Source organism: Plutella xylostella, chromosome 22 (genome assembly GCF_932276165.1).
Source record: "Plutella xylostella chromosome 22, ilPluXylo3.1, whole genome shotgun sequence".
NCBI lineage: Eukaryota > Metazoa > Arthropoda > Insecta > Lepidoptera > Plutellidae > Plutella > Plutella xylostella.
The window spans coordinates 12,511,666-12,536,258 of NC_064002.1; the positions used below are offsets into that span (position 1 = coordinate 12,511,666).

The 24,593-nt window shown below is 40.3% G+C and overlaps 1 protein-coding gene across 1 annotated transcript; it reads right to left on the bottom strand.

Annotated features, from left to right (window-relative positions):
* Positions 1-228: 228 nt before the first annotated feature.
* On the bottom strand, positions 229-24,256 carry LOC119694920 (protein vestigial). Its single transcript, XM_038122511.2, has 6 exons — positions 24,005-24,256; positions 16,894-17,029; positions 13,514-13,700; positions 12,800-12,982; positions 9,859-10,191; positions 229-2,712 (listed from the first exon to the last, which is right to left on the bottom strand). The coding sequence occupies exons 2-6, from the start codon at positions 16,990-16,992 to the stop codon at positions 2,663-2,665; spliced, it is 852 nt and encodes a 283-aa protein (XP_037978439.2). The 5' UTR covers positions 16,993-17,029; positions 24,005-24,256; the 3' UTR covers positions 229-2,662.
* Between the last annotated feature and the right edge of the window lie 337 nt (positions 24,257-24,593).

The window sequence follows — 24,593 nt, forward strand, 5'->3', positions numbered from 1 at the left end:
TAATGGCGTTATTTCAGGCGCGGAGATGTATTGTTTGTTCGGCGACGCTCACAGATCACGGCGCGGTCGCTTTACGACGCAGCTTTTAAAACTCTACACCAACAACTAAAAGCCATTTCAGGCCGACATTAACGCGACACATTCAACCGAGAACAATATCCAAATGTGTACAAAAATAAAACTCAATAGGTATCTGTTTGCAATATATTTATTGAGCTCGCTTTAAAAATAAAGACAGAATGTTGAATTAAATTACATACATATTTACTGATACATATTAGATTGGTTTTTATAGTTCACATTGCATTTTTGTAAATAATAAAGATAATTGAAACCAATGACAGTATTATACCTTAATTTAATTGGTGTTGACGTATACTAAAGATTTACAATTATTGCATTTCTAATTAAATAATTAGCAAAGACTTAAACTTGGTTACTTTTTATGAGGTTTCCTTTAGAGTAGTGCTGGTTCAATCCGAGTAAAAACAAAATGAAGACTGACGTATGTCGTGAAGTGGCATCAAGTGGCCGCGTCACTTCACTAAAACTAATAAAAGTTGGTAATTTATAGTCTGAAGCGTCGTGTCGCTCGTAAACATCAGCGGTATCTGAGCAATAGTGCACGAGCAGTCACTTTCAACGGACATTGTTCTGTAGAAACATTCACAGTCGTAAATAGGTAACGTAAATCAATGTGATTATCGAAATAGACATGTGTTGTCGCACATGCGTGGTGTCGCTCGCTGGCGCTCACTGGGCGCCGGGTGCACGCTACTGTTGAAACAAACCTCACAGATTAAATGAATTACCAAAATGTTACATCTATGTTGCAAAGTATGGTTTCGCTGAAAGAGACTGCGTGTACTCATGTACATACCGACGTACAGAGCTGCTACCGAGCGACAGAACACTCCGCTTGTTGCAGTAACATCATAATGTGATAGGAGCTCCGTGTATGTGTTTTCTACGCGAATAAACTCAAATATTTTACATCAAATTACACTTTTTAAACTTCTTAACATTATTTATAGTATGTAGACATTATTGCACGAGTGACCGTAAAGCCATTACAGTGTTTCAGTAAATGAAAATACCGGTAAAGAGCAAAAAAACATGTAAGCATCAATATTTTTTGCTCCTTTTTATATATGAGTAAGTATATCTGAACCATTTAGCTGTCGCAAAATCATCCTGAATTCATGAAGCGAGCCCGCGCTGAAGCCGCAGCTATATACTATAGGTATACATAATATTTCCCAATCAGCATACACAAAACATCATATTGAGGGATTATGTGATCCACACCAACAGATACTTTATTCGTTTTGGACATCGACAAGTAGTTTAATGTTTACCACAGTAATGATGAAGTAATAGTGAAGAAGTATCAGTGTTGGCCGGTGCCTCAATTTGATGATTTGTCTGGCTGATTGGAACTAATTATACGTGCATATGCGCATTGGGGAATGCGCGACATGTCACACGCGATGTTACACGCGGCAACTGTTGCGCGTAGCAATGCACGCCACATCTCTATCTACTTACATACATTATATATAATATCTAATATTATCGTATCTATTTAATATTTATTTTACATTATAACTATCTAATGCTAAAGGTACCTATTAATTATAACATCATTTTGTCTAAACATTTCTTCTATTCGGTTTATCAAATGTAAATTTAGAAGACGGAGACATAGGTTTTCTAGGTAAAGCATCTCTCTTATTTTAAAATTGTTTTATGTACTATTCTGGGAAAGACGAAGTTCAAATAAAATTATAATAATGTATCAAGCAATATAATTGAAGGCTGTAAGTGCGTGCGCGCGTTGAACTCTAACCTATGCACGCGGGTCGCGCCGCGTAGCTCTAGCGTAGCACATTATTAACATTATAATGTTATCAATATTAATTAAAAGCTTTTAGGATATTTTTTGCTGATTGCTCAATACATTCTATAATTATTAAGAGAGATGACTTAGTGGCATTGATTCAGATGCAGTCGAAACATAAACAGAGAAATAATATGATACATGACAAAGATGACAATGAACGTGAGCTGCGAATTCACAGTGAGTAGTGCGCTCCCGCTCACCCTCAGCTATATAGTTGTATACCTATAACTATCACATTTGCTGCTACTAACATTATATTTATCTATTTACAATCCTTACAGAAAAACTCGTAACATTGTCTTTTCGTGGAATACTGTCATTACTGCAGTCGCATCGTCGCGGAGCTCGAGCTATACACAGCAGCACACACTATATGCTCGAGCATTATATACAAATTTTAAAACAATACTATTTAAGTAAGTAATACCGATGATATTTTTATAATTATAAATAAGTTGTCATAAGTAACGTGTGTTGCCTACAGCGGCCGTGCTGTCGTGACTACGTCGCCTACATCCCACGTGACCACCGCCGGTGACACCGCTGCACTGTCCGAGTGTCTCCACATAGTCTGGTGGCGTCATTGTTCACTAGGTCACTGTCACTGCACTCACTGGCGTCCGTCACTGTCATTGCGGCATCAGCCGGCGGATAGGAGTGGCTACTCGTGGTGGCTAGTTTTGGCTACTCGTGGCTAGTGTTGGCTACACGTAGCTAGTGTTGGCTAGCGGCGGCTAGCGGTGGCTCGCGGCGTCCCTCTCAGAACCAGTATAGGTCTTTAGAAGAATCCTGAACTTGAGCCTCCAAACCTGGTGACAAATAAAATGCACTGTTATAGTTGTAATTTACATTGTAATTATCAGGCATAACAATAATTATTTAAGCATCTCGTACAATTAAACAAAGCTAACTTGCTTTGCAAATAATAAGAGTAAGATTTGATGTAGATGAGCATACACTCTAGAAGTTTTTAAAAAGTATCAAGTATTTGGGTTACGAAATTGACATAATATAGGAATAATAATATGGTTACGATGACATTTTAGTCACGCACATTATTTAATACATTTAGTATAATTCCTAGAAAGCATGCATCTCACGGAAAAGCTTAGGTACAAATATTACTAGGTACATAATAACAATATAAAAGCGGTGGTAGCTCAGTCGGGTAGGCGCCCGCTTCTCAGGTTACACTCAATTTAGGTGGAAAATATATGTGCATAGAGTACATAAGTTGTCTGGAAGGTGTATGAAATAACTTTCCTTCCTAGTGTGTGGCAAACGTAAATACAGAAAATGTATAAGGCGGACCCTAGACCTACAATAATATTGTGCAATATATTTATTTTGCAATAAGTTTTTAATCCAAATTACGTAAAAAAAAATAAAAAAAAAATCAAAAATATTTATTGAACAAAAACATATCACAATTTACATTTTAACAGCGGGCCCCGCACTAGTAAAACTGTATCGCGGGCACCCAGAATACAAGTGTACGTTTATACAAAACTGTGATAGCTACTAGACATGGATCAAATAATTTAGAAAAACAAAAATAATAAATAATGTGTTGTGTGTGAGTGTGTGTGTGTGTGTGTGTGTGTGTGTGTGTGTGTGTGTGTGTGTGTTTTGTGTGTCTGTGTGTGTTTGTGTTTGTGTGTGTGTAGAATGCGTGATATATGCCATTTATACACCTATACAAATATATTAAATACAGTTATTAACTATAATTGTGTGACCAACAATGATTCGGTTTTATCATAGTCCAGTGTTTGAAGCCATCGTACAATTTGTATTTTACTTTCCAAAATGGAGCAGCGTTGAATAGTGACGTGTTTCAAAATTGATTTGTAGATACTGTAAAACGCATAAGGCTTAAAACGCTTGGCAAATTCCGTTTTTATCTGAGGTACTTTAACCAAGAAGACACGTTTCGCCAATAGGTGCTCATAGTTAGGGCTTTTGATGGTGAATCGGTGGTGTAAGAGCCCAACCTTAAGAATGTACAGCTGTCTGACAGTTAGTACTTTTGTTTCAGCATAAAGGGCGTTAGTTGGATATTGGTACGGTTTTCTTAGCATTACTTTCAGAACAGCTCTCTGGGCCCTTTCGAGCAGTATGAGAGACGATTTGTGGGCACTTCCCCAAGCTGAGATGCAGTAGTTCAAAATAGATTCGCACAGAGATCTGTACACCAGCATTAGCACTTCCACATGAGCTCCGTTTCGCAGAAGCTTCATAACATAAATCATTCGCCTCATTCTTCCCGAGAGATAGATAATGTGATGATCGAAAGATAGCTTCTTTGACGTTTGCGCAATCTTCAATATTAATACTAGACGATGAATTATATTGCACAATGGACAACATTTCAAAAAACTAAAGCTGCTACAAATCGAAAACCATTTCGAGATTTAGCTCTAAAGACCACAAAAAAAATGTTTTTGTATTTTTTGGATATATCATTTTCGAGAAAATCATAAAATAGTAAAAAAGTGCTGATGACGTCATGCATCAGGTGCGATGCATTTTGATGATCAAAGCCTATAGATTTAAAAACAAAGTAACTGTCACTTTCATTTTTGATTGACGTTGACGTTTTATCGTGACGTTGTTGTTTATTTGGGTCATTTTCATTAATTCTGTTCTGACACTTTCTGACTATTTTTTTTATTTATTATTAAGAGATGACCTCTATATAATATGTCCCAGAGCATGGCACCGCCTACACAGCTGAAAAAATGCTTCTGCTTATTTTTTTACATGATAAGTAATTAAGTACCTACTTTCCATCATTAGAAATATCAAGGTCATTTGAAAATGACCCATTTGTTGGTTGGCATGTAAACAAAGTTTAAATGTCACTTGTCAGTGTCATTTATGTTTTTTTTCGAGACTCAGGCAATAGACAAAAATAAAAATAGAGCCTAATATGTGACGTCACTTCCGGTTTTAAAATAATTAACTTTAAAGTTAAAAATAACATGCAAAAATTTATGTATATACAAAATAAAAAAATACGGGTCCACTAATTTTCTATAAACTTTCCGAATAACTAATAAAAATATAGGGAAAATGAAATGTTGTCCATTGTCAATATTACGCAAAATAATTGATCGCCTAGGGGCCGCCTAACTAAGATAACAACTGGGAAAACAAAAAATTATAAAATCACCGCTCACGATTAAACAGTTTAGTTTATTAATAATTATAAAGATTTAGTTATAATAAAATTATTAATAATTTTACCTCAGTACATATAACTAAATCTTTATAATTATTAATAAACTAAACTGTTTAATCGTAATTTTTATTTATACATAAACGAATCGAATCGAAGTAGAATTATATATAATTTATAATTAAAATTTTTATATCTACCACTAGTACCTACACATATTATTGTAGAGATAATAGTTGACGCAACCAATAAAACATTGAAATGACTGTGAAACATCAGTGTTTTTTATCATTTCATTCATTTTCAGTGTTTACGAGCCTGCTTGCACACTTTTAAATTTCTCGTTAAACTGCACTATAAAAGTTGAGTAAATGATTTTTTTATCTTTGTGAGAACGAGAATCGTTAAGCGATACCATTATTTACGTCGTGCTTAATAAAACATACGTATGCATGTTATAAATATTTTGAAAATTATTACCTCTTTAATTTTAAATTTGGAGTGAAAATAAAATGTTAACTAGGAAATGGGTCGTAAAGCAGACGTAACTGAGCAGAACCGTGGCCGGCGGCGCGGCGGCCGCGGGAGCGAGCGGGACGCGGCGAGCGGGACGGCGGCGGCGGCGGCGGCGGCTACATCAATAAACTTAATGGCTCGCGTCCGAGCGGGGGCGGCGCGGGGAGCGGGGCGGGGGCGGGGCAGGGCCGGACCGCGCCGCCCCTCGACGGGGGAAATCTCGAGGAAATGGGGCCATTCCCGGAATGATTGACTCCGCCATGCGTGCCCGCTGCCCGCTGTCCGCGCGACGCTCTGTGCTGCTCACAATAGTCGTTACGTCCAGAATAAATGGTAATTGAACGCGGCTGCTGTCGGGCCGGTGCGATCGCTATCTTGCTTGTAAGCAGCGGTCATACATTTCTACGTTGCGGCAATCATATTAACTACATAGTTTTACGTGTGACCTTTGCGTTTGTAAGAATTTTCCGTGAAAATGAATTGCTTCTATTCCTGTTTGTACCTACCTACTTTATCTCAACCTAAAACGAATTAGAATTCTAATATTTAGCAGTATAAGAATAAGATGTCTTGTCCAACTCAGCTAAGGCATTTGGAAAAATGAAATGGATATGCTTGAGTAAAATTGTATTAACTAGATATAAGTAAAATTGTATTAGTTATAAGAAAAAGTTGAAAAGATGCTCGAGGAGTTTCTTTCGCCATTTCTTTCCTCCTTAATGACGGGGCCTTTGTGAAATGGTGGTAGATTATGACTTTTGACAAGTAATTCTAAGATTCTACGTCAAAGAAATAAACGATTTCATTTCATTTCGATTTCATTTCAGATTACATATATAATTTCGTTCAGGCCTATTTAAACCACGACGTTGTCATTATTCAAACTATTACTCTGATCATCCTCATCCTCAGCCAATAATCATCAACTGCTGGACATAGTCCTCTCCCAAGGAGCGCCACAACACTCCGTCCTCGGCCGTCCTCATCCAGGCACTACTGGATATTTTGGATCCAGCAATTACCCTGATGCCAACTTTTATCTTCAGATCACCAATTTCTAATAAAGGTACAAATTTATACATCTGTAAATAATAATATATAGAATCCAAAACTTTCAACTGAAGCGTTGCATTAATTCCTAATACACTTATTCTGAGAGAAGTTTTGAGTTTATTTTGCCAACCTGACTAGTGATTAGTAAATAAGTGCACAAGACGAGTATTATCAGTCGGCGAGTTAGTCGACGGCACAAAGATAATAAAGAATGCAGTCTTGCACATTGACACCCGTCGGAGGCGGCGGCGGCGGCAGCGGGGCGCGGGCGGGGGCGGGGGCGGGGGCGGGGGCTGACTGACCGGTGAAGAGTGACGGACTGACGGGCCTGATGCAATCTACTGGCTTGTACTCGACCATTCATCACTACATCTATGTACATAGGTAGGTACAGACAGACTGTGGTACAGATCAGTACTGAATACTCTCCTATTCGCAGTAGTCCGCTGTGCATGTCTTCCATACAAAGTGGATACACAGGTATACATAATATTACTTAATATTACGTAGGTATCTATGCCTATTATAATGTAGGTAATCACGGCTCCAGATATTCCGAGTGGATGTGCGTAATTAGTCCGCTAAAGAGCTTCCCGTCGGGAATACCGCGATGAACAGTTTACTACGCTCATTTAAATGAACTTTTGTCAAAATCCTGGATCTTGACAAAAGGGGACTAGTTTAAAACATGGGGAAACAATCAATGGATGACAGACCCGACATGTGACGCTCACAGAAAATACCTGCTTATGGTCTCAGGACCGATCGCAAGTGGCCATTAAGTAAGAAAAAAAAAAAATTTAAATGAACGGTCATTTAAAACTTACCACATCGTGCATCGCAAAAACGCATGTACTCTACGATTTTATATTTGTTGAGAAAATATTCCTGAAAACGTTGCGCTACTTTCTTGGTACTCGAGAAACGGTAAGTTTTGGCTCTTGTTTCAGTGATTTTTATTTTGCCCTTTACGAAGCGCTTTCCATGTATGTTTGCTACGGAGCATGGTTAAATTTGTCTGTAAACAAAATTCTTAATAATATTTGCTTCATATAGCAAACGTACGCCCAACTTATTTTATTTATTTATTTATTTATTTAACAATACCACCGCAAAGAACGCAATATTACAGACTTTACGTGTAGACAGGATACGACTGTACACACATGCAGGGCGCGGGGCCAGCAGGGTAGGTATGTTGTGTTGTACAATGTACAGGATGTTGTGTGTAGCGACACCCACACGTCGGTCTGAGGGGCGTCGCGTGTCGCGTGGTATTTGTCAATAACCGCCCCCGCCCGCGCCCCCACCCCCGCCCCCGCGGCACCGGGGAGTCACGCGTGCCCTCGCACGGAACCACAGAATAATAACTAACGGAACCTTATTGATCAATGAACTGAGTGTGTCCTTATACACAACTGAAACGCTACCGCTGCCCAAAGTTAAGAAAATCTATTGTGAGAAACAAACTGAGGAATTGACCTAATAAGTAATCTAAGAACAATCATATAATTATGTACCATAGTCATAAAACTCATAAATCAAGTTACAGTCCAGTACTGTTCGCTAAACGAAATGAAGTCCCAAGCAAATTCGAGGAATATAATATTCAGACTTCGGGAAAACGATAAGCTTTCTTGTTGACTACTTGCCTATCCTATGGAGCATCGCAGACGGGACATAACCAAAGGACCCCAAGACAGGGATGAATTTACTTACGGTTGAATTGAACCGATTTTTCCAGAATCATTATACTTCTACGGACTCCTAGATATACACCAATGTTAATGATAGAACTGGAATCCGGGAACTTATGTTAATATTGATTCCCGACCTCCGGTTCTAGATTATCAATGGCTCGTGTGCGTCGACTCTTGAGTGACAATGAAGGATTGAAGGAATTTTCCTCTGAATTCCTCTCCGTTTGTTATAATTAAATACTAGTGAGCTAGTACAATACAGTGAGTACTGACGAGCGACTACTCTGCTGTAGGTAACGTAACAGTACGGCGAGTAAACCACGCCATTATAACCAGTACCGAGTACAGTCTAAAAAATAAACTCAAAACGAACCGACATTCCAATCTAAGCACCATAACGTAAACGAAGTCTGTAATTAAAAAAAACATGCAATTAATGTAATAATGCCGCGGCGGGGCCGACAAACGGCAGCACTACAGAGGAGCGCAAATTGCGTGTTTGAGAAATTGATACATAGACAATAGCGAGCGGAGGAGGAAATATAAACGACATCAATCAAGTGGCACATCAAGATGTAGAGACAAGGGGCGCGGGCCCGCAGAGAGGAATTTAATTTGCAACCGGCGCGGGGGGGGCGCGGGCGCGGGGGCGGCAAGGGGCAGGGGCGGCCAGGGGCGGGGGGCGCTGGGCTCAAATTAATTTTAATCGTCATCATTAGGCGGCGACACCTCCCTGGAGTCGTTTCAACTCGCCGCCGCCGTTTTTGTTGCATCAACCGTCGGCCGCGGCAATTACCGGCTATCGGCGCATCACCGCGGCCCGCAGACGCCCGCAGAAAACGAATCACGCAACGTTTTTCTGACAAGCGGCAGAGCCCCTCTCTTCTGATTGGTATTAGATATGTCATGATGCTATGTAGAGTATGAGATATCATAACACGAATATAATACATACATTACTTATCATTTACCTCTATCTATTAATAACTAACAGGTCAAATATATAGTCAACTTATGTGTCAATAACTTAATGTTTAGTTATGTTGGTATCGCATATAGTAGAGCTTCTGAGAGGGGTCAGGTTTCTTTGCCTCTGACCGTACCTCCATGCAATGATGACTATACTGTTCAAGTCAAGAATCTCTCAAAGGTCGGTCACAAACACATAGCTCCGTTGCTTCCGCCTGCTACGTCATCGGGCAAGTATGCTGCTTATGTTTTATAAGTCATTATCGTGCGATTAATACATTTTGTCCGTTTTCTTGATATTTACATTGTGAGTTCTTACGTTAGATACGTTTTATGGAAAACTGTTTAAACGCGTATTTGTGACCTATGTGACCTACGTCTATATAAAAGTGCTCCTTAAGTACGTGTTAGTGTTTAAATACAAAATTAGTAAGCAAAGCAACAGTTTAGCGTCCGACACCGAGAGAGAAGGTGTCAGAATGGTGGTTACCGTGCGGCGGCGGCGTGCGGCGCCTGGTCCTGGTGGCAGTACGTACCGGGCACGGCGGGGTAGGAGTAGGGCGAGCAGTGCGCGGCGTGTGCATGCTCCATGTGTCCGTGCGCCCAGTCCACGGGCTTGTACTGCGCCGGCACGCCGCGGCCCAGCAGCAGCCCGCCGTAGCCGCCCATGGCGTGCCCGTACTGCGCGCCCACCCCCGCGCCGTAGCCCCCGTACGCCTGCCACGGGTCGTACTCGTACAGCTCCACGCCGCAGCCGCCCCCCACGCCCCCGGCACCCCCCGCGCCCCCCGGCCCCGGCCCCGCGCCCGCGCACGCCAGCGCGTTGAAGAACGACGCGGGCAGGTTGCGCGACACCATCGGCACGCTCTCTGCAACAACACACACGCGGCATTACACATCTTACAATAGGTAGTTTAGATAGGTACAGGTTTAATTTTTTAAGATATGTTTGTATGTCGCTTTAAATTTCGTTTGATTTGCAGTCATGTAAGTCCATTTAAACGACAACTAAAAGAAGGAGCGACAAGGCTAACTACTGGAGCTGGAGCCCGTATTGTAGATATTATGTCACAGTGATTTACTGCGAAATCTGAGTTCACATTCTAATACCAGTTTAAGAAACACATTAATCTAAACAAGAAATGATTGGAATCAGCGGCAATAAAATTTACATTGATTGCGGATCACAAGTGTATTAATGAGCTCAATCGAAAATCTCATTCATGGGTGCAAATTCCGCCGCCGCATTATCATTGGAATTATTCGGAGTGAACCGGTCGACAGCCGTGTTCCGTGTCCTCCGGGGCACATCACGCTCGTGACGTCACACTGTGACCGCGCGCACATTCCTCCGGCCCCCGGACCCGACATCTACAGACGACGTGACGACACTACCACACATCACTCCACCATTACAACGCCTTATCGCGTCATTAAACTTTTATCTCCCAATTTAATGTGTTTGGGTGCTGGTGCTCGGCTCATAGCCACACTTCGATAGACCATTATCGTTTCATTGAACGCGCGGTGGCGGCGGCACGTGATTAGTGAGTCAGTGGGAAAAGGAAAAAGAAGATAGAGACATTTCTATTCATCTAAATTCTGGATCATTTATTATGAAGAAACTTGTCATAATTCTTCATTTCATTAAATCAAAGCAGTCTTTCATCTTTCACGATAACATAGATGTATGTCTACCGCATTCCTAAAATTCGGTTATTATAATATTTTTGTGAAGTTTTTATTACATTTATGTATTTGAATTTGATTTGATATTTTTTTGCTTAGTTGTAGGTAGTACATACGTAGATATTTAGAAATCAGGTAAGTAGAGACAGCAGCACCTATAGCCTACAACTGAAAATGTATTCCACTAGTAACATAATAAAATCATTTGACTATAAGTCTTTCAACCCTAAAATACAATGCACTCTGAGTGATTCACGCCGCGCCGCCCAAAAATAAACCAACATTTAGGGAAAACTAATCGCGGCAGTATTCGGAGACATTGTTGTAGCATCGCACACAATAAAACATCGCTCGTTCTCGGAATGCGGCGTGAGAATGAGAATGCTCCCCCCTGCCCCGCCGCCCCCGCCGCGCCGCCCCGCCTGCTCGCCTCATTTGCAGCACACTCCTGCATTTACCATACCTATAACTGAGCTTTGCTGAAGGTTGATAGTTCAAATAGATGGGAAGCAATATAGAGATAGTCTGCTGCAGTTTGCTGGTGATGTTGGTCCTGGGGCGGGGGCGGTAAGCGTGGCGGGGGCGGCAAGCGTGGCGGGGCGGCAGCGCGCATGCCGGCGCGATGTCCGTTTTTGCCCCGGCCTCGGCGCACAAAGCCGCGCCGCTCGCCTGAATGTGGGAGCGCTATGCGTTTTTGTCTGACCTCTCCTTTCGGCGGAGTCCTTAAGTAATGGCCCGCGCTTTTTCCGATCTAATCGCGGCCGCGGAACTATGTCCCGAGTCCCCTCGCGCGTTGAATCACTAAATCGACCTATTTTTTGGTAGGTGTCGTCGGACCGGTCGGTTGTGTCATTGCTTTAATCTCGTGTCATCTCCGCTTCATTACCGCCGCCGCCGCCGCCGCCCCGAGCCGGCCTTGGCTGAGGCGGCGGGTGACGGCTCGAGTAGAGGTAGAGGACTATAGAGGTTACCCTGGATCTTCATGGTCTATCATTTGATATGGATGAGCTATTTTCAAATTGTGTAAAGAAAGACTCTAATTTATAATCGGATACTTTATTAAGTTCTACTTATCTTGAAATCGTGTTTTAATTAACTCCAAGCTAAACTAAACCAATTAAAAAGCAAATTGAGATTATAACTTAGAGAGCGGCCGTAGACACAATCAGCAAATGAAGTGAGCGGGCGGAGGTAATTAAACGTGGCAGTGTAATGGAGGTTCGCCCGCAGGGTTACTCTATCTTGACAAAGGACGGACGGTTAGTACATATTACTTCCATGGGACGGACGTACGAGAGTCATACCATCAGTACTTCTCATAGAATGAGATAGAGTCGTATTTAGCGCTGCTGCTCTCCGAAAATTCTAATTTCGTAAGCTAAAGTGACCCTCTGGTCCTTGCTAGCGGCAGGACGCTTCTCCGAACAGCCGCCGCGGTTTTTGCCCGCTGTTCCAGGTACGCACTCTACCGACCTGACAAACGAGTTGCTTCTTCTTAATATCGCATCAGCTTGTGGAGGAATGGTGTGAGTATTGTTGCAACTTCAGGTTTCGTCATCGTTATTGAAACGAGGCTTTGTTCATCTGGCGGAGTCTGCACATGTGTGCGTTATAAGCACTCGTAATCTACGCGATCCAATTATTAACATACCTACAATTGACTCCAATCTCTCCCCCTCAAGTTTTCCCCCTTCCTCCCTTTATTATAAAATATCATTTTCGCGAGCTTCGCTTCGCCTTAAAAGATTTTCCAGTGGGACTTCTGCAAAAATGAGACAATGAAGTTACCTTTGGGTTTGTCGATCGCGAGCGCCCGGGCGAAGTGCTCGTCCACGACGGCGGCGACGTCGCCCGAGTAGTGCGTGAACACCACGCAGTTGGCGCTGACGTACTGCGCGCGCGCGCCGCCCGTCCCGCCCGCCCCCGCCGCGCCGCCGCCCATCTCGCCCTCCGACTCCGACGACCCGCCGCCTGCAACATACAACCATAGTTGGTTTAACCATCATTATACAATCAATGCATGCCCGACAACGGTCTCTCCCGACTCTCCGAGGGTGGCAGAAGCATTAGATCACCGGTGTAACCACTTTACTTTATTCTATTTATTTTATGTAGGCCCTTGACAGAAACCCATAAAATAGCTAAGTAATAGGCTAAAATAAACAGAACATCAGCTGTTTGGTTACATTGCTGGACTCTGTGCCGATGCTCCAACGTATGACAGCTGGTAATAGGCGGCAATTGAATTCCTACACACAATAGAGCGACCGAGAGACGTCGACAGTATGGAGTATGGAGTGAAAAGGACTAAAATATGTAAGTTCATGACTGCTTATGTCCTGCTGGTAAATATCAAATTATTTAGAGAAGGACAAAGAATGATTTCACTGAGTAACCAGGTTTCTTAGCAATAAGAATTATCTTGAGAGCTCAAAGTGTATGAAGCTGAAAGATTTATTTTGAGTGGTAGTCTCAGTAGCAGGTGTGATGTGAGGTACTGACCATCAGCGCTGGCGCGACCATGCGTGGAGAGGTCCTCCTCCTTGGCGCGCAGGCGCGGGGGTGGCGCGTGCGCGGGGGGCGCGTGGGCCGGGGGCGCGTGCGCGGGGGGCGACGCGGGGGACACGGCCCCGCTCGACCCCGAGCCGCCGCCGTACGCCTCGCTGCCGCCGCCGCTACCCACGTTGAACTGAAACAGACATCAGGACATTAGGGACACGGTCAATCGTTTCAGGAGGGCATGCCTGGATGGACCACATCGCGCAATTCATCGGCTAGTGCCACAAGTCAAACAAAATAACATAACTAACAATTAAAAATTAAGCCTAGTAAATAATCCTGGTATCATGTATACTCCCATAGGCATAGTTGGTAAATGCAATCTTTCGGGAAAAACCAAGTCCTGAAATAAAATAAGATCTACTGAACTAACTGCTAGGTTATCATGACTGACTGGCCCATCGCTGAACGGTGAAGATTATTTATCTACAGAACACCTAAGCAAGTTCTACCTGAGCCGAACGATCAACCAGTGAGAAGAAATTACATGTCTGCTGTATAAAATACTACTTAACTGAAATTACATTAATAAATATCTTCTTCATGTTTGGATTGCTCTAGAATACTCTACATTAACCGGCCGGTCTCTACCTAATAACCTTTAGGCAAGGCCCAAATGGTTCATGTAAGTATGCTATATTTATTTATTGAAGAAAAAAAGCGTTATTGTAATAAATCTATTGTAAAATTGTCACTAAATAATGGTATGCTGAAACACAGAGAACATTGACTAAACGGTAGTGTAATTGTGATACAGCTATACGATAATTATCAGTAATAGCTCGAGCATTCCCACCGCCATAGTTAGACGTCTAGCCAAATTAATCAGCAGATTCCAATGAAAAGACTCATTCTTGTTCATATAAATCTCCCGAGATTACAAAACGTGCCCTTTTACGTAATATTAATTAGCATTCTTACGTATTTATCTCATATTTATCTGTACGATCGCACCGTATAAAAATATATCAAAGCAAACGGATTCCAGCTGTACGCAACTAACTGCTATGTGAGTATAATTAGTTGTGGAGAGGAATAACTGTGTGACTTGTGCCTCGTGTGTGGAGCCCCGCGCCGCCGCCGCCGCCGCCGCCGGCCGTGAGCGGAGGCCGGCGGCACACGCAGCTCGGACTCACTGTTGACATTGCTATTGATCTAGGACACTTTTTAAAACTATGTATTATACCTAGGTATTACCTATATCATAAATAGTAAACTTTCTACTTCCACCGACAGCTTCAATAGCGTCAATCCCAGCAGAAACGTAAACGGTTACTAAAACAACAGTTTTTTTATCTCCATTTCTACAGATTGCCACAAGGAGGCAAGATTTCATCGTAGTTAGCATAATAAATGTGTGTATGGCCGGTAATGTCCAGTTAGTATTAGAATCAGGTGCTCGGCGCAGTATGTTAGCAGCGAGTATAGGAAACATTGCTCGTATATGGCGTGAGTAAAAAGTGAGCGTTATGAAGGCTGCGCGATGATCGTGAGGACGCAAAAAGAGGTTTTCGCGCGGTCGCAGTGCCATTAGCATGGGCGACGGGCGGCGGGCGACGGGCGGCGCCGGGTTCTATTACATTAGTATTGTTCAGGATATCAGGTATCTATTTGCGGGTTGGTCGTTGATAGAATTCCAACCTGTATCAGATATTAATGTTAAATACCAACCTATCAACACAAACCGGACAGAGACAGTGATCGTTGGTCAACTGTCTGATGACACAGTGCTTCAACCAGAGCATCCTGCCGTTCATGACTTGTGGTGCAGAAACGTGGACACTGTTGAACCAGTCAACTGATTTAAAATTGCTCAGCTGCTAACATACTGCGCTGAGCACCTGTGCAAAGCGGCAGTGAGCCAGTCATATCTGCTGCAGAACTAATAACTATTTAGGGTGTATGAGTTCTCGAGTGGAGTAGGTATACGAAAGCTTATTCTAGCTCGTTGTATTGACGATCTATGTAAGACCGATAGTTGGTGGCTAACGAACGTGGAGGATAGAGCAATGTGGCGCTCCTTGAGAGAGGCCTATGTCTAGCTGACTACGTGCTGGTTATACAAACGCAAATGTTGTGTATTCTTTATGATTGACAGAGTGTGACAGCGAGTGGACGGCGAGCGCGGCTCTCATTACCATGGGCGGCGGCGGCGGCGGCGGCGGCGGCGGGTTTTTGTGCCGGCGATGTCGCCGTGATGTATGGCGGCCGGTCCGACCGGTGCCGCTGTTCTACACACTGCACACTACACGCTACATGTGATCTGCGAGTGTCCCACTCTCATCCACCACTAACTATGCAGGTTCTTCATCAACATCGCGCGTCGGGAATGCGCGCACCCACCACTGAATGCATCTACACAAACAGCTGCCAACTATTTGTAAATGTTTCAGCAAGAACAAGTGATTAAGGCGTCATCGCATCACAGATACAGCATTGTAATACGATGAATAAATATAAAATTCCATATTAGTAGAGAAGGGATAAAAAATATATTGATCGGCTATCGGAATGTGGCAGTGCGTAATGAAGAATGCGGCGGCGGCGGCGGCGGCGAGGTGGGGGGGAGGGGCGCGGGGCGCACTGTGTGCTCTACACGGGCCCACGGACTATCATGACGTATTATTTATCTTATTATCTTGATTTGTGCTTATAATGAATGATTGACGAAAGTGAAGCGTAAAAAGTCAGCGACAGTCTACACAGCCACTCAGAGTTACGAACCTGGGGAGTCACTCTACATGACGAAAAGCAAAGATAGGGAGCGCTGCTGCGCGTGCCTCAACTCTATCTCGTTGTAACGTTCCGATGGCATGACAGCTCGCGTTCGTTACTTTTTCGTCAGCATAGAGTAACCTTCCTGATGGTGATCCATATGATGCAAGTTCTAACGTTTATTTTCGAGGAAAGAGGCGGCGGCGGCGCTCCGGGGGGTGCCTACGGTTAGCCCCGTACGCAGGTTTCAATACTCACTTTAACTTATACAATTTCGTATTTTCTGAATCCTGCGGTAAGGCTGTTAAGAGTGTGTTTACTAGGAAGGTATATATATCTCTCGTCAGCGAAGCAGGAATTCTACTCCCAAATTTATAGAACTACCTGCCAGCTTACATGAGCACCGATAACTGTTGGGGTAGATGAGTTCTCGAGAGGAGACCATGAACAGGCAAACGCAGCGTGGGACGCCCTCCTGCCCGCTGGAACGACGAACTTAGGCGGGTAGTGGGTGGATGAGGACGGCCGAGGACCGAGTGTTGTGGCGCTCTTTGGGAGAGGCTTATATGTCCAGCAGTGGATGATTATTGGCTGATGGTGGTACTCACCCGGTCATACTGGAAGTGTGCGTGGTGGTAGCGCGCGCCGCGGCCGTACAGGTACGGGTAGTAGGCGCCGTACATGACCTCCGGGCACGTCACCGCCATCGCGCCCGCCGCGCGCCCATAGCCGCCGCCGGCACGCCTGCAGGAGGGAACAGATGAATGTTTTAGTAGTCTTGCCAAGGATCAGTAGGGTGATGCAGTATAAATTCCGCCCTAGCTAGCTAAGCTATTAAAAAGCTGAAGCGCACGAGTTTTGTAGGTGATGGAACTAGTCACTAGCTGTTGGGGTATCAATATCATCTACATCGGTGTATCTCATACAAAGCTATCTTTCGCTCTCTACCTTGGATTCGTCTAGGACGATTATTCTACTAACTTGCATAGAGCTGTACTGTGATCCCAAACTTAATAATGTTGACACTTGTGGATAGGTTACTCGATATAATTTTGATTTTTATACTTCCATAAGTACATATATGATAGGATATATACCCTTATGTAAAGTATAATAATAATAATCAGAGGTTGGCCCTATCTGATAAAGGTATTATTATTAAAGTAGTACAAATTTAATTATTACAATATTATTATTATATTCGCCATGTATACTAACACTAGCTCTTAAGAATAAATTGTACATACTAACAACTATGGATCTTGCAAATCTGAAATAAATAAATTGAATTGAATTGAATTGAATTGAATTGAATAATATGTATATCTAGTAGGTATATGAAGTTAGGTGTATGCACTTGTATGTATATTTTTATGCTTATATTGTATAGATATTAATTAAACTATAATTATTTCTTTTATATCTATTTGTGTCTCTTTTAGTCCATCCATCCTAAGGTTGTCTGGAAGAGATCGCTATGATCGCGATAATGCCGCCGTTTTACCCTAAATAAGTTGTTATGCAAAATATTACTTAAATTTCTTGGTAAGGAAATAAAGAGTACTCTTAAATATCTAGGTACTACATATTATCTATTTTATCCTGAAATATACAACCCTGTACTACCTGCCTGGTACTCCCATGGTGCCTGAAAAACTGCAATAATTATGTTGCTTCATGTTTTAGTTTTCTTTGTTTATTTACCGTAAGGAAGCATTTGGTAGGTATATTTATCTGGTTATTGAGCTTTGTGATGGAACTAAATTTACAATAATTTAAGCCAAACATGAGGCGATCAGTTTTTATTTTAAAAATTTTGAGCATCATTGAAGGTCATTAATAAATTTTTCAATAAATTCTTTACCCGCCTTCTTAGATCTTAAGATCATACATATACATACATATGCACTCACGACTGTAATCCCTGAAGGGGCAGTCATCTTAAGATCAATATTTTTTATAAACTCACTCTCTCTCCCATCCAAAAGTTGTCTGGTAGAAATTGCTATTAGCAATAAGACCGCCCCTTTGTAACTACTTTTTTATGTTTAAGTTTTGATATTATTTTTCTTGATGCAAATAAAGTGTATCGTATTGTATTAATTTAGCCAGTAAAATTTCTTCATACATTAAGTACCGTAACTTATAAAAAAAATAACTTTTACCGCTTGTATTCGCAACAAACAGGCCTAGAGTGTAGTGATGTAACGAATATTCGCATTCGCATTCGCATTCGCGAATATTCGCATGTTTTTGGATATTCGCATTCGCATTCGCATTCGCAAGATTTTGTGCGAATGTTTTGCGAATATCAGTACTTATTAACAAAAACTATTTGAAAATAATGGTAGGTTAACAAAATCTAAATCCATTCATCTATAACTTTTTTATTTCTAGTTACCCTCTAAATCACATTTCCATTTCCAGTCTTACTTTATCATTTGGTATTATTTATTTACTTTGGGAAATGAAACTTTAAATGTTAATAGTTTCATAAGACATAAAGGGCTTTACCACAAAAACTTAGACAGAATTTAACAGGTGTTTAGCGCTGTCAAACGCCTACGAAATCTGTCAAAATCTGTTTTAAACACTTGTTAAACTGTGTTTAAAGTTTTTTGTGGTAGCACAGAAACTCTTTAAACAAACAAAACGGTATTTTGACAGTAGGTATACAGGATTATTTTCAAGTAGACTTGATCCTTTCAGGACCTGAACATTTCCAGTCGACTGAACCCTATAATTCATAATCCAAAACTTAACCATTTTTAAGATATTTAATATTTAAGTTTTTTTTCATTGACAAAATGTTATGCTTAAAACAGAAAAAGAACTAGCCATATTTCATTTTTTTTTTTGTTGTTTTGTATAAGTGACACCTTAATAAACTAATTAAAATAATCAAATGTGCATTATTTAGATTTTTTATTGTAGCTAGTTTTAAGACAATATGGGTACTGCATTACCTGAAATAAATGACTATTTATTTATTTATTTTATTTATTTGACTTAAATTAGACACAATATCTCAAAATAATTAAACATTTTAAAATATATTCAAAACGTAAAAAAAATATAAGTTAAATTAAAAAAGAATATCATGTGACATTTTTTTGTGTACTTCAACTTAAAAAAATTATCAACTTATAAGCTTTCAAATAAGATATTTCAATATCAAATCGATTGAGGTATCACCAAGATATGGCCAAAACAACCAGCACAGGCGGACAAAATTCAACAGGAAAACTAACAAGATTAGCCCAATTTAAAGGTAAAAAGTGTGATTGTTTTCAGTCCCGTTGACTGTATGGAATCCCCTATTGAGTTTTCTCCGCGTTTTCTGGTTGTTTTGACCATAATATCTTAGTGATACCTAAATCGATTTGATATTAAAATATCTTATTTAAAAGCTTACAAGCTGATAATGTAAAAAAAACTTAAATATTAAAGAAATGGTAAAGTTTCGGATAATGAATTATAGGTTCAATCGACTGAAAATGTCTTACTCTATCACCTCTTGAAAGGATCAGGTCTACTTACCAATAACCCTTGTAGTGTCAGAACAAGACAGCCATATATTTAAATACGTTTAAATGTTTCGTGTAAGTCATCCTCAGAAACCGCACACAGTCGCAGTGTGTCGTAACAGTTACGGAGCTAACTAAAGTGTTACTACTTTTACAAAAAAACTGCGACTAGTGTTGGCTAGTCGGATTCGGAATGTGCCTAGAACGTAACGTACCTCGTTTAGTACGAGACTGCCACTAAAACATACTATATAAAATGGCTCTAAATTTGAACACAAGCTGAATATTCGCATTCGCATTCGCGAATGTCGATATCAGATATTCGCATTCGCATTCGCATTCGCGAATGTCCAAAAACACACATTCGTTACATCACTACTAGAGTGATATTTTTTTCTTAAATTGTAAGCAATGTGACAGCACATTTAAAAATAACTGAAAGAGCCAAAACTTTTTTTTTCAGTATAAGTAGAGGCAGATAAATCTGACCCCCCTCAGAAGCATTGTTAGTATGACAGGGGGGTCAGGTTTCTCTGCACCTGACCGTACCACGGGAGTAGGGTTGCAATGATTTCAGAATGAACTACTCTTAGGGAACCTAACAACATGTATAAAAATCGTAGATACATTCGATTTTATCTGAGGCTGGCACTTTATGTACTGACACTTACTGCCCGTTTCAATTATCTATGTAACGATAGCTGACAGTTAACATCATACGATTATGCATTTGATTTGCACATTCAAAGTTGCATTCTGTCAAAATTGTATGAAAGTAACTGTCAGCTATCGATAGATGGAGTTATTGAAACTGGCAGTAAGTATTAATGTAATCTACCTACACTCGTGTACCTACTAGTGAGAGAGTTAGGTACGTATGACAATCACGCTACCTGGGAATGCCTATAATAGCCTAGTAATAAATCCTGGAATGCTATGGAAATAAGGTATGATCTTACGGTGAAGGAAAACATTGTGAGGAAACCTGCACATCTAGAATTGTGGTCGTCAGCATAATGTGTATATGTATTATGTACCTATGTGTCTAAAATTCCACAGACATAAACAAACATACCGACCCTTAACACACAGATACAACTAACTTATAACCTAAATAAATGAATATTCGGTCGAGTGTGGGATAATATTATTTTTACTAGTACCACCCACCGCCTAATGTTACATAATGTTACCAAATTTCAAATCGATAGGACAATATCTCATACATCAAAATCTATCAAGCCGTTTAGGCTACAGGAGGGAACAAAGAAACAGACAAACATACATACATACATACAATCGAAAAACATTACCCTCCTCCTTCGGCAGTCGGGTAAAAATTAAATGGAAAGTCAGATCTTGTAATGAACTATTCATGAGATGGTGATCTCAAACAGCTGATCAGTTTAATTCATAATCCCTTTCAGATATCATTGAAGCGACAACACGTTACCAAATTTCTTATACACTCATGAGCAATGAAAAAGTTCCAGTGATATAATAATATATGGAACGGCAACGGCATTTCACGGTGTACCTATTAATTTTAAATAATAAACTGTATAAGCTCTTTGTATAACAATTTTGAGTTGAAGAGATCATACGTATTGTTTATAGGCAATCAGGTATATAGGTATTTAGGTATGCATTATGTTTAAGTACCTACTTAATTTGGCAAATAACTAAAGTTTGTTTCATTTTACATTCTCATACATAGATCAACCTACCTATATATAGGGTATGGGTATGTATTTGTAATCGATACAATATTTTCTGCACACTTAGGTACATTATAAAATCGGAAATATTTTCATCGGACAAACAAACTTTCGTAAAAAATATCAAGCTTTCGGTATTTCTTCAATGGGAAATATGAGTTTGGGAATGATGACCCGGGAACGCGTGTTCGTCACCCGAGTTACCCCGAGTGTAGATTAGAACATAGGCTCTCTAATCTGTGGTGTAGATGCGCCGCATGCGATGCGTATCTTGATCATGTATCATGAAAATCGGTTCATTCGTTTGAAGATCAGCTTATTTATCGATCCGAAATTTGTTACTACCTACTGTGTTATGTATACTTCTACGTTCTCTATTACTTCCAGGAATTTATGTAAATCATAAGGTTACATAACAATGACCCGCTCAGCCATTTGAAGATCATCAGGTCTTTAAACATAGTTGAACATGTTCCATTTGTCCTATAGGTAGGAAAGGCATCGTTTTAATTTAACCTTTGTAATAATAATATGTTGTGCCTACATAAAAGTACCTACCTAAATATTAAATTTTTAAAAATTCATGACAGATATAAAAAAAAAATTTTGAACACGTATTTCACTCGCGAGCAATGAAAAAAATCCAGTGAAGTAACAGTTCAGTTCTTTCTTTATTGCCTTAAATTACATGTATATTGTTAGTCTTAGGTACAATAATAAAAGTATCAATGTAATTTTACCGCTTTGGGTGTAGCACAAAATAACACAGCATGCATGAGAATATAAATAACAATTTAAGTAACCACAATTAACATTATAAATTAACATTGCCTTGCATTAACATTATAATTTAACATTACATTACATTGCATGAGAATAGAAATAACAATTTAAACCAAATTAACACCAAATTACTCCAAAACGGAAAGGAAGGACTAGCTTAATCCTGCCGTGTGCAATATTGAAGTAAGTTATATTTAATAGCCCATTAGAATATTATCAATGAAAACCGTCAATACTGTGTTCAAATTAAATGCTCATTACCTATAAATGATATTATTTTGGTGTCGGCATTTTGCGGGTGGAAACTTTCATTGCTTGCGAGTGTATTATGTAAGTTCAAATGGGTTTATTTTCTAAACATCGTCATTTGTCACGTTAGGAGACATTAAATAAGAAAATGGTGTAGTTTTGCAGTGTGCGAATCTTGAATATTCTCAAGTCGGTCGCATAATTCGATAGCAATTTGTAAGTATCTCATCTTGATCAGCGCCCTTGTCTGTCGGTCGGTATCGTTTGAAACTTATAAAACCGTCTATCGAATTACTATCCGTGATACGAGTACGCACACTGATTGCGTCAAAACAACAACCGTCAAAGTCGTCATCTCCCCTCATGCAATGCGTCTCACTCACCACACCACAACGGTTTTTTTAGTTTGTACTTGTGTCAACAGTTTTTTTATACTAATTTAATAACCTCGGAAAAGCGGCTTTTTCGGCGGCGCTAGTTGGCTGTCTTACATATCACCTTAACATGGTGGTATACTATACTGCCTAATTATAGCTAATCTTGTTATAAACTATTACTCGACGGAATCTTTGTAAACAAAAAACTAGTGGTTCCTAAAGATTTTAGGTGGCAATTTTCTAAATCAAATAAAAAATAAACGACTTGAAACTGAACGAGCATAATATTATACGATAGGTACCTACCAACTCTAATGAAATTGTATGTAGGTACTAACTACCTAAACAGTAAACGAAATGTGAAAGTCTTACCAAAAATTCGAATAGAGTAAAAGTTAAGACTGGTTACCTATCTTATGATTATGACCTTTTAGTAAATGACCCACCAAACCAAACTATAATAAAACTTTACCGCACCAGCGTTCAGCGTTCCACAACAACGAATATTTTTAATTAGTCTGTTTTATATCTTTGGAAATCTTATAAAAAGTGGTTCTTCAGTTTTCCAGAAGTATTATAATTTATCTTGACTATTACCTACTGTAAATTACCTACTAATAACGCTTTTTTACTGCGCAAATTGTTAGTGGTAATTTTTAATACGGTTACCATACGGTTACAGCCTATGTCTAGGCACAGTTAAACTATTTATTGCGTTTAGGGCGGTATCTATAGGGTCATTGCGGCAGTTAACGGCATATTAGTTGAGTGTTCAACATTTATTTTTAAAGAGATATGTAGGTATATGATAAGTATACAGTAATAATAATTATTATTATTAAAAAAAAAATAACTTTTGTTTGTAACAGTTTTACGCGAAACTAATAAAGCACCCCCTGCACCATGTTTATACATCATATATGATATAATATGTCTACATAAGATGTATGTATATATTATGTATCTATGTATACTTACATATGTATATGTACGTATACCTGTATTATATATATTATATTTCTTACACTGTACCTAATTAATCATTATATATAAAAAAAACTTTACCTACTAGATATATTGAATTCTGATCCTTTTAGTCATCCATTGGTAAACAACCACTCAGAACTTTTTTAAGGAATTCAATAATAAACTTTTATAAAGTTGCAATTATCACTGTAGGCACGATGTGTCGTTATAGGACACGTCACTGTCACACACACTAGCACAGGTCGCGGGTCGCGGGTCACTCACTGTCACCGGTCGGAGCGCGCAGCACGCGGAAGGAACGTATGCAGCGGCGAGCCGCGCGTCACTGCCGCGCGCCTCCGCCGCCGCCGCCGCCGCCGGCGCCCCGCCCGGCCGCGCCCCCCGCCCCCGCCGTGCCGGCCCCGCCCTAGCGCCCCGCCCGCCACCGCCACACGACCATCACCATTCACTACTTTTTATCTCATCTATTGTTTTATTGAATAAAAATAAATCGGATGAACTTATGTATCTGCACAATCGGTTTTAAGTTTTAGCATGTTTGAATTTTGTTCACAAAGCTCGGATACAGTGTATTATGTAATTATGTATATACTGAACTTTTATGGTTTTTCACTAAGTTGTAAAAAGTGATTTAGAATAAATAAAATTATGAGTTGAGTTACCCCCA